At 45.3% G+C, this 11,867-nt stretch overlaps 1 protein-coding gene across 1 annotated transcript; it reads right to left on the bottom strand.

Moving 5' to 3' along the window:
- Nucleotides 1–550: 550 nt before the first annotated feature.
- Nucleotides 551–2,077, bottom strand: LOC133266328 (collagen alpha-2(IV) chain-like). Its single transcript, XM_061447536.1, has one exon. The coding sequence runs from the start codon at nt 1,922–1,924 to the stop codon at nt 551–553; it is 1,374 nt and encodes a 457-aa protein (XP_061303520.1). The 5' UTR covers nt 1,925–2,077.
- Between the last annotated feature and the right edge of the window lie 9,790 nt (nt 2,078–11,867).

Consider the following 11,867-nt stretch of genomic DNA (forward strand, 5'->3'; position numbering starts at 1 on the left):
AGCTTACCTGATTACTATTCATAGATCAAATGGAATATAGTGGAGCTATCCTAAAGTACCTTTAAGATTGCTTAAAGCATGATTGTAGTTCTGAACTAGTTTTATGGTAGTGTAGTCCTGGTTTCAGTTGAATATCTTGCATCTTATGCCATTATCAGAGAGAATAATGCAAAAAAGGTTTTGGGAGTCTGTCCTGGGTTCGGCAGTGGCAGTCATGTTTTTCCTTTGTGTTGGCTGGTGCAGTGCTGTGTTTTGGCTTCCGGCTTGAGAGCGGTGTTGGTGAAGCCGATGTTTTCGGTTGTTGCTAAGTGATGTTTACCCTGACCAAGGACTCTGTGAGGCTCATGCTCTGCCAGGGAGGAGGGGAAGCTGTGAGGGAGCAGGGACGGGGCGCCTGACCCGGGCTAGCCGGGGAGGTATTCCATACCACAGCACGTCATGCCCGGGGTGAGGGGTAACTGGGAGTTACCCGGAAGGACAGGGGCTTCCGGGTGGAACTCGCTTTCTTGGCCGGTGGTATCGTATTCTCTTCCCTTGTTATTTTCCCTTATCATTGTTTTAGCTGATAGTTCTTTTTGGGAAACCCTGTTGCTCCTTGTTCACCTCTGGAGCCAGGAGGAGCTGGAATGCCACCCCTGCCCTGGAGTCCTGGTTCTCCAGGTGCGCCTCTGAAACCTGGATCGCCTGGTGGACCCTGAGGTCCCACATCTCCTGGGCTTCCTTGAGGTCCTATATTTCCACTGGGACCTGGTGAACCTTGCTCAGCAACCAGCCTTGGAGGAAGAGGGGACAGCCCAGGGGAGCCTGGAGGCCCCTGAATGCCAGTTAGTCCTCTATCCCCCTTGGGTCCAATAGGTCCCAAATCACCTGGAAATCCTACTGGGCCCATAAAGCCAATGACACCTTGCTCACCCTTCCGACCTTTTGGCCCAGGGTAGCCAGGAACGCCGGGTCTCCCTGATAATCCAGGATCACCTCTACTTCCTTTTGGGCCAATTACTCCACTCACACCTGTTTGTCCACTTTCTCCTTTGCTTCCTGGCGGAGCTGGTATTCCAGGCTCTCCCTGTAGTCCTGGATAGCCTGGCACTCCATCTAAACCTGGGGAGCCTTTATCACCAGGATGTCCTGATATATTTGAAATCCCAGGAGGACCTGGAGGTCCTTCCTGCCCAGGAAGGCCAAAGGGTCCTTGGACTCCTGGAACACCTCTGTCTCCCTTCTGACCCAGAGGTCCTTGGCTGCCTTCCACCCTGCTTGGCTCTCCTGCTTCTCCTTTGTCACCCACTGCACCTGGGAAACCTACAGAGCCGTAACCATCTGGACCTGGTGATCCTGGTAAGCCCTTAGTGCCTGGTAAACCATGCAGTCCACTGATTCCTCTTAAGCCAGGCAAGCCTGCTTGTCCTGGTAAACTAGGCCAGCCGGGAGTTCCCTTTTCACCTTGAAATCCAGTCATCCCAGGGCTTCCTTGCTGTCCTGGGGGACCAACCAGTCCTGGCAAACCTTCCTGTCCCACAGTACCAGGGAAACCCTGAGTGCCCTTAAGGCCTTCAATGCCAGGGAAACCAGGATCGCCACCTTCACCTTTTTGTCCTGCGCTTCCTCTTGTGCCTGTTAAGCCTGGCACACCAACTTCCCCTTTAAGGCCTGGCATTCCTGGTAAGTTTATAGTATCTCCCTGCTCACCTATTTCACCATGTGAGCCAGGAGTACCAAAATGGCCTGAAATTCCTGGCATGCCCTTTTCTCCCCTGATTCCTGTAGTGCCAGGGAAGCCTCTGATGCCAGGAGAGCCGGCTGGACCTGGATACCCTTTCAGACCTGTCAGCCCTTTTGCGCCAATGTCTCCTTTCACACCAGCCACATAGCTGGGATGCCCAGGGGACCCTGGAGTTCCTGTCTTTCCGGGAACACCTGGCATTCTCTTGCTACCTTTTAAGCCAAAGAATCCCTTCGTGCCCCTTTCTCCAACATCTCCTTTTTCACCTTAACTTCCATCATCATGCTGGGCTTGAGCTTTGGGGGTTCTCCTGGGGGTCCTTGATCTCCACGGTCACCTTTAAAAGCCTTTATCACCCTGAGCCCCCAGTGAGCCAAATTCTCCTTTGATTCCCTTGATGCCTGGTCTTCCTTTTAGGCCTGTCATTCCTTTGAAACCATCAATGCCAGGTGAACCTGTTTCACCTTTAAAGAAAGAAAGGGAAGAGAACTGTTACCTCACTCAGATTTCTTCAAACTAAGCATCACATGACTAGAGTGGTGTAAAAACTGTGCAGCAGTATCTATTTTTGGGTGCCTTGATATCTAGGTCAATCTGCAGCTCTGGGTCAGGCACCCAAGTTAGAGAGGAGCAGGGGCACATTGAACTGCCCCAACTGGCCAGGAGGAGATGTTGTAGAGATGATCAGAACTTAGTGTCTTCTAAAAGTTCAACCCCTCTCCTACATGTGAGCTAGAGAAAGGCACCTAGTTCCATACGAGGTTTTTAGTCAGCCTCTTCTTCTACATGAAGAGACACATATCTTGGGTTTAGGACTGGCTGGCCCTTTCTTACTACAAAATCCCACACTCTTTTTCTCCAAACAAGAGGATGCTGTTTTACACAGGGCATGCTAACATATAGATCTTAATTCCTCTCAAATGAGAGGTGATCAGTACTCCAGAGTTGTATTGGGAAAAAAACCTTATCTTTCCAACTGGTGAAATTTTAACATGCATTTATAGGCATGTCCCCTCCTTTCCCCACCTTTGACTGGGCTTCACATAGAGTTCAATACTGTTGAAAATCCCTGTAATCCCTGTGAAATGTAGACAACTTGCATTATACATAGCATTTTTGGGACTGGCAGGTGAAAATCTCACCTTCTTGATACGCAAGATTAGTATCCTGGTAAAAGTCAACATTGAGGTCTTGTGTCTGGCATTGCTCAGTATAAAACAGCTAGCTTTAAAAAACTTCAAAGCAAAGGTTTGGGTAAAATCTCTGATTTCACTGACAGCCAAAGGGACTGGGACAAGAGAAAGACTTCTGGACAGAGAACTGAGTAAATACTGTGTACTGCAGTGATTATCACTGTGGTTTGAGTAGCGACTGTACTTGTTGCTGGGGGGGGTGTAGCTACTGTGCTTGGAGCTGGGGTAACCGCGCTGTCTGTTGCAGTTGAAGTTTGAGCAGCTGCTGTACTTGCCACTGGGGTAGCTGCGCAGTTCATTGCAGCCAAAGTTTGAGTAGCGACTGTGCTTGTTGCTGGGGGTGGTGCAGCTGCTGTGCTTGGAGCTGGGGTAACCGCGCTGTCTGTTGCAGTTGAAGTTCGAGCAGCTGCTGTACTTGCCGCTGGGGTAGCTGTGCTGTTCATTGCAGCCAAAGTTTGAGTAGCGACTGTCGCTTTGCCCTCAGATCCGCTGACATTCTTTTCCTTTTGAAGGTGCTGGATAGTGTTGAACAAGGCCCTGTAAGCATAGGCCAAGCCCCAGCACGTTGCCGTGATTTGTCCATCTCTGGTATGGCCAGAATGACCACACACCTCATTTAAGTGTTTTACTAATTCTTCTGGATTTTGCAGTTGTTCGGTAGTGAAATTCCAAGTACTGGAGGGGCCCACTGACCTAGATACTTGCCCATACTATCCCACACACCCTGCCACTCATGGCTGTCCAGCCTCAGGGAAAATCTCTCGGTCCTCCTATATCGTCGTTTGACCCCAGACAAGACCCAAACCTGAATCTGCTTAACTCTTGAAATCAGTAGTGGGCAAAACACACTCTGTATGCTTGTTAGCATGGTGATTCCCATCACCATCAGCAAACAAGTCTCATCAGCATTAAAAGGCCATTTAAAAAATTCAAAACTCTCAAATGTAAATGGTCTGGGGGGACGACTGGGAGGGTAAAAGGATGTCTCCTTCACAGGTTGAGCACCTGAGGAGGAGAAAAAAGATGTGTAATTGCTAAGCACCTCCATCATATACCTCCCAAAGTATAAAGGTGGTGACCACACTGGGAACATAAGCCAGATCAGTTTCATGATCAATGATTCTATTGTATTACAAGTCAGTACCATAAAGTACAATGGGACAAAAACCTTAGCCCAAGCCCCACACTTGAAAAACACTAATACAGCAAATACCGGATGGACGTAAGATATGATATACTGAAACTGTGAGATCAAGAGGAACAACCTTGAGAGCCAATAAATCAACATTGTGACGAGTGACTATCAATCCAGTCAGATCTGTTCTTATCTCAACCCCTCGTGCCCCACGTTGGGCGCCAAAAAGAACTGTCGTGGTTTAAACCCAGTCAGGTAACTTGTTCACTCACTCCCAGTGAGTGGTGCCGAGCTGACAACAATCGAGGTCCGTGTCCGTCTCCCTCCCGCCCCGCACCGGGGCTCTCCCCTTCCCCGCTCCCGGAGGAACGGGGAGGAGGATCGAGAGAGTGCAACTCCTACGGGTTGAGACAAGAACAGTCCAGCAACAAATCACCACCGCTACTATCAGCTAAAACAATGATAAGGGAAAATAACAAGGGAAGAGAATACGATACCACTGGCCAAGAAAGCGAGTTCCACCCGGAGGCCCCTGTCCTTCCGGGTAACTCCCAGTTACCCCCCACCCCGGGCATGACGTGCTGTGGTATGGAATACCTCCCCGGCTAGCCCGGGTCAGGCGCCCCGTCCCTGCTCCCTCACAGCTTCCCCTCCTCCCTGGCAGAGCATGAGCCTCACAGAGTCCTTGGTCAGGGTAAACATCACTTAGCAACAACCGAAAACATCGGCTTCACCAACACCGCTCTCAAGCCGGAAGCCAAAACACAGCACTGCACCAGCCAACACAAAGGAAAAACATGACTGCCACTGCCGAACCCAGGACAGAGTTGTATTCACTTATGTCATGTTTTTTCTAAGAATTTAAATAAACATAATAGGCAATGTTTACCAGATTATTTAACACACCCACAACCTAGTTGTTTTTTTATGATATTTTTGCTTCAATATACCACTGTAATAGTTAAGAACTGTTTCTCTCAGCTCTAATGTTAGCATATTTTGATGCATAAAACTGATTCTACAAAATGAATGTGCTTAAGGATAATTCCTAGCTTTCAGTATTGAGGAATCAGTGAACACAGTAACCTGAAATCTGTTTTTGTAAGCAGTTGTTATTCTTTTCAACTTCTTGAAGGCTATTCTAAACTGTAATTAAGCATGAGGAACTAGCTAAAATCTGTTCTGCAGCTGGAAAGCCAAACTTCCCTCCATCTCACTTTAATTTGCTGAACTGCCACAACCCTTGACATTTCAAATGCATTGAATATTTTATTATTCCGTTCCTATGGATATGTTTTGTTTAGACATAATTCAAAGTAGCAGATTCAGAAACAGAAGAGTTTTGTTTTATTTTAAAGTTGACTTGCTGTGTCACACCTCATTTGTCATGCCATTCTGTGTCTTGTAAACAACCAAATACAATGATATGCTCCATAAAGTATGAGTTATGCCTCCAAGACTCTATACAGGTTATTTCAATTTCCAATGGCAATACATGTACATGTCCTTCTTCATATTCAGCTGGAGGATCTTTACTTATAATTTCTGGAAACAGGAAAATAACAAATGGCAAATAATATTTGTGACAGGCATTCTGTCTCTTGAAGAAATATATAGTAACTTTTCAGTCTTCGATTTTATTGCTTTGTGGTTTGGTTGGTTTGTTTCGGGTTTTTTTTTGTGACTAAATTGTAAGGCATTTTGCAAGTACTGTGATTTTCAGAAGGTGGGTATTAGCATTTCTAAAAGGCAAGCTACTTGTGTTACCAAAGTTTGAATTTGCTACTTATGATGATCTGGGGCACTTACATGTAAAACAGAACTTTGGCAGGAAAGCCATCATGCAACACATTGGTCATTTGAAAAAAAAAATTGGCTATGCAAACAAACTGGTTGTCTACAGTCCAAATCCTTCTGTTCATGCAGTCCACTTTGAGTTGCATGAGAAATTAGTATAATATGAGGGTTTCAGAAATAATGTCAACTGCTTGGTCTTTATGCTGACAGTATGCAGAATTAGAGCCTCTGGAGGAAGAATTTTACTGCTTTGAATAAGGAAAACTACTTTCTTGGGTACCAAAGCAGACAAAACAAGTAAACAGTCTGAACCTAATTCAAAGTTCATTGATGTCAATGAATTTCTTTCCTTTGACTTCTGTAAGTTCTGAACGAAGTCCTAGGGGAACACAACTATAAATGTTTTGATATTATTGCTAATCTGACTTAAATTCTATAGACTACATATTGTCTGACATTCAAGGAATAATTGCATAAATCTGCTCCATATATTTGCTGTTGTTTTTATAGATGTTTCATTCACTTAGAAAACAAACACACAATGTTCTGTTTGCTTTGGTATGCAAGAGATCTGAGTGCTTAAGAAGTGTGTTTACATTCATTGTTGCCTGCAAAGATGTCATTTGTGTGCAAACTCAGTGAGAGGTGTGATAAAGCCAACTTCAGTTCTCAAATGATAAGAAAATATCATTCCTAAATCCGTTTCATAAGGTAATTTAAAAAAATGAGGAAGAAAGAAGGTGAAGATACTAGATGGCAGATTCCCAGAGGCAAAGTGATATATAGCCCGAGTAAAGCCATACGGAAGATAATTCCAATCAGACAGTTAAAATGAGGTAAGCCAGATAGATATGATCAAAACTGGTTTTAGCTTTAGGAAATCAAAAAAGAAAAAAAAGCATAAAATAAGGGAGGTGTTGGAACTATATAATTTAAAGCCCTTATTGTGAAAAAGAGAAGAGGTAGAGGTAGCAACATTTGGAGTGTTATTTCAGCAGTCTATTTGACTCCTCAAAGAGTCTTTTTGTTTTAAATTGCCTTTTTGTTTAAAAGGCAGTTACAACTAGTCTAGAAATGCAGTTCTCAACTGCTTCAGGTTGCTAAGGGCTCAGCGTGCATTTTGATTTGACTGTTTCTTTTTCTGAGCTGTGCATATGACAATTTGGGTCTGTGATGAAAAACAGATGTTCTTTAAGGGACAGGAGGAAAGGGAGGGAGAAGGGACATTGAATTCTCTTTCTCCGACATAAACAGAAAATGAAGGCAAATAATAAACTCAATTTTTGGGGCATTTGAGAATTTTCTACTCATAAGGGATGTTTTCTGTGATAAGAGATGTGATTCTCATTATGCATTTCTTGAGGTGAACAACAATTCAGCCTCATAATTCCTTCAAACAGATCTAAAGATATATAGATAGACCTGATAGGTCCACTTTCTGAAGAAAATATATCCCAGTCTCAATACTTCATCTAATCCCATCATCCCTCCCTTGGGTATTAGGGCCATCTGAAGACCGTGAGATGTCTGCACTTGTTTTTCTTTTCAGCCAGCAGCAAGAGCCCAGGCACTAGAACTAGTCTGTGTGCAGGAGTTAGTTATCTTTTCAATATTTGAATGCCACTGGCAACTTAAACACTTGCCTTTCCTGAAGAGAAGGGAGTGCATCAATGGAAGAGAAGTCTTCTGTGTCTGGAGTTGGTCTACAATACTGTGGCTTTTTCCACAGTATTTTCTAGGCAAATCTCCATTTTCCCAGTAATTCTCCTGGTAGATCTCTCTGCAAACTGCACACTTCTTAAAGTCAGTAGTAAAAAGTTTTGGCAGCATTTTTATTTTATTTCTGGTCTGTCATGGTTTAAACCCAGCCAGTAACTCAGAACCACACAGCCACTTGCTCATCCACCCACCCCCTTCCTCCCCCAGCTCCCGTAGTGATGGGGAGGAGAATCAAAAGAATGTAACTCCCACAAGTTGAGATAAGAACAGTCCAGTAACTAAGGTATAACACAAAACAACTACAGCTGCCATCAATAATAATAATGATAAAGGAAATAACAAGTGAACAGAATACACCTGCTCACCACCTGCCAACTGACACCCAGCCCCACCAGAGCAGTGATATAACCCTTCAGGGTAACTGCCCCCCAGTTTGTATAACTGGGCATGATATGCTGTGGTATGGAATATCTCTTTGGCTAGTTTGGGTCAAGTGTCTTGTCTCTGCTTCCTTCTGGCTTCCCCTCCTTCCTGGCAGAGCATGAGGCTCACAAAGTCCTTGGTCAGGGTAAACACTTGTGCTGGGCTGAGAGCAATTGAGGCCCCCCCACCTCCCCCCGGGGCTCTCCCCTTCCCTGCCCCTGGAGGAACTGGGAGGAGGATCGAGACAGTGCAACTCCCACGAGTTGAGACAAGAACAGTCCAGCAACCAATGTACAACACAAATCACCACCGCTACCACCAACGACAACGATAAGAGAAAATAACAAGGGAAGAGAATACAATACCACCAGCCAAGAAACGAGTCCCACTCGGAAGCCCGTGTCCTTCCAGCTAACTCCCAGTTACCCCCCCCACCCCCGGGCATGACGTGCTGTGGTATGGAATACCTCTTCAGCTAGCTTGAGTCAGGTGTCCTGTCTCTGCTTCCTCCTGGCTTCCCCTCCCCCCTGGCAGAGCATGAGCCTCACAAAGTCCTTGGTCAGGGTAAACATCACTTAGCAACAACCAAAAACATTGGTATCACCACCACTGTTCCCAGGCTGGAAGTCAAAACACAGCACTGCACCAGCTACCACAAAGGAGAAACATGGCTGCTACTGCTGAACCCAGGACAAGGTCCTACTAACAACTTTGGCAAAGGATCATTTCTTTGAACATTCTAACTTCAAAAACAACATTATGACTTTGTCCTCTACTTTTGCAGCTTGAAAGTCTTTGGGATTAGCATTGCAAATTAAAAAAAAATTTTTTTTTCTTTTTCCCTGGTTTATCTTCAAATAAAGAAGAGTTTTTTATAGAAAGTGTGTATGAAGGTGGATATTCAGAGGGAACTTCATTAAACCTTACTTCAAATTACCTGTGTGCAATATTAAAGAAAATAATCATAGAATCATAGAATCATAGAATGGTTAGGGTTGGAAAGGACCTTAAGATATCTAGTTCCAACTCCCCTGCCACAGGCAGGGACACCTCACGCTAAATCATATCACCCAAGGCCTCATCCAACCTGGTCTTGAGCACTGCCAGGGATGGAGCATTCACAACCTCCCTGGGCAACCCATTCCAGTGCCTTACCACCCTGACAGGAAAGAATTTCCTCCTTATATCCAATCTAAACTTCCCCTATTTAAGTTTTAATCCGTTACCCCTTGTCCTTTCACTACAGTCTCTAATGAAGAGTCCCTCTCCAGTATCCCTACAGGCCCCCTTCAGATACTGGAAGGCTGCTATGAGGTCTCCATGCAGCCTTCTCTTCTCCAGGCTGAACAGACCCAACTTCTTCAGCCTGTCTTCATAAGGGAGGTGCTCTAGTCCCCTGATCATCCTTGTGGCCCTTTTTTAGACTTATTCCAACAGTTCCATGTCCCTTTTATGTTGAGGACACCAGAACTGTACACAATACTCCAGGTGAGGTCTCACAAGAGCAGAGTAGAGGGGCAGGATCACCTCCTTTGACCTGCTGGTCACACTTCTTTTGATGCAGCCCAGGATACGGTATCTGGGCTGCAAGCGCACACTGCCGGCCCATGTTCATTTTCTCATCAACCAACACCCCCAAGTCCTCTTCCGCAGGGCTGCTCTGAATCTCTTCTTTGCCCAACCTGTAGCTGTGCCTGGGATTGCTCCGACCCAGGTGTAGGACCTTGCACGTGGCATGGTTAAACCTCATGAGGTTGGCATCAGCCCACCTCAAAAGTGTGTCAAGGTCCCTCTGGATGGCATTCCTTCCCTCCAGGCTATCAACCGAACCACACAGCTTGGTGTCATTGGCAAATTTGCTGAGGGCACACTCAATCCCACTGTCCATGTCAGCAACGAAGGTGTTAAACTGGTGTCCAGCCAGACATTGAACCATTGACCACAACTCTTTGCGTGCGGCCATCCAGCCAGTTCTTTATCCACCAAGTGGTCCACCTATCAAATTGATATCTCTCCAGTGTAGAGATAAGGATGTCGTGTGGGACAGTGTCGAATGCTTTACACAAGTCCAGGTAGATGACATCAGTTGCTATACCACTGTCCATCAGTGCTGTAGCCCCATCATAGAAGGCCACCAGATTGGTCAGGCAGGATTTCCCCTTAGTGAAGCTATGCTGGCTGTCACCAACCACCTTGTTGTTTTTCATGTGCCTTAGCATGCCTTCCAGGAGAATCTGCTCCAAGATTTTGCCAGGCACAGAGGTGACACTGACTGGACTGCGGTTCCCTGGATCATTCATTTTCCCCTTCTTGAAAATGGGGGTTATATTTCCCTTTTTCCAGTTGTCGGGAACTTCACCTGACTGCCATGATTTTTCAAATATGGTGGCCAGCAGCTTCTCAACTTCATTCGCCAGCTCCTTCAGGACCCGCAGATGGATTTCATCAGGACCCATGGACTTGTGCACATTCAGATTTTTAAGATGATCTCGAGCCAGTTCCTCTCCTACAGTGGGTGCAAGGTCTTCATTCTCACAGTCCCTGCATCTGCCTTCCAAGACTTGGATGGTGCAGTCAGAGCCTTTGCCAGTGAAGACCAAGTCAAAGAAGTCATTCAGAACCTCAGCCTTTTCCAAATCCTGTGTAGCCAGCTCTCCCGAGAGCTTCCTGAGGGGGCCTACATTCTCCCTAGTCTCTCTTTTATTTGCTATGTACCTGTAGAATCCCTTGCTGTTATCCTTAATACCCCTAGCCAAGTTTAATTCTAACTGGGCCTTAGCGTTCCTAACCTGGTCCCTAGCTTCCCAGACAACATCCCTGTACTCTTCCCAGGCCGCCTGTTCTTGCTTCCACTTATTATAAGTTTCTTTTTTCCTTTGAATTTTCCTCAGGATCTCCTTATCCATCCAAGGAGGTCTCCTGGCCCTCCTGATGCACTTCCTTCTAGTTGGGATGCAACACTCCTGAGCTTGTAGCAGGTGATCCTTGAATATCAACCAACAGTCTTGGGCTCCCTAGGGCTGTATCCCATGGAACCTTACTAAGCAGGGTCCTGAAGAGGCCAAATTCTGCTCTTCTGAAGTCCAGGGCAGTGAGCTTGCTGTATGCTCTTCTCACTGTCCTGAGGATCTCAAATTCAAGCATCTCATGGTCACTGCATCCAAGGCTGCCCTGGAGCATCGTATTTCCAATGAGCCCTTCCCTGTTAGTGAGAGCGAGGTCAAGCATGGCACCTCTCCTCGTCAGCTCCTCTATTACTTGCAGAAGGAAGTTGTCTGATATGAATAGAATACTCTGACTGAAATAATCATTTAGCTGTAGCTAAAGAGTGATTATAAACATGGGATTATTCTTTATATTTTAATTGTCATCTGTCCTCCTGGGGAAAAAAAAAAAATATTAAGTTTGTTAAGACATAATCTCTTTATCAGCATGAGCATGACTGGCTATATACCAGTGTATGTAAAATTAGCTGGGCAAAATTCAGGACCTAAGCATGGATATTGTTAAAATTTAAATCTACAACTAACTTTGCTAAACAAAGATCATCAATAACTGCTCATTTGCTATCTTTAGGTCTTGGATTCATCTGACTGAGAACAGAAGTGAGCCATAAAGTGAACTACAGTGATTACAACTTCATTTCAAGTGGCAGTTACAAAAGACCTGTGCCCTTTGGGTAGTCAGTGTTAAAATGTTGGTGAGCAGCAAATGTCAATGAGCTTCCTCAATACAAATACATACACATTTATTCTTCTCTACACTTACCAGCATCTGCTACCCCAAGCTTAGGTTGCAAGTTACAAGCAGTAAAGTTTTCAACAAATTCAACTTGACTGACAAAATGATGTAAGACTGGTCTCAGTTAGCTTGAATA

The sequence above is a fragment of the Pezoporus flaviventris genome, unplaced genomic scaffold (genome assembly GCF_033815535.1).
Source record: "Pezoporus flaviventris isolate CSIRO_AGI_PZ_B2104156 unplaced genomic scaffold, CSIRO_AGI_Pfla_v1 ptg000007l, whole genome shotgun sequence".
In the NCBI taxonomy this organism is placed as follows: Eukaryota; Metazoa; Chordata; class Aves; order Psittaciformes; family Psittacidae; genus Pezoporus; species Pezoporus flaviventris.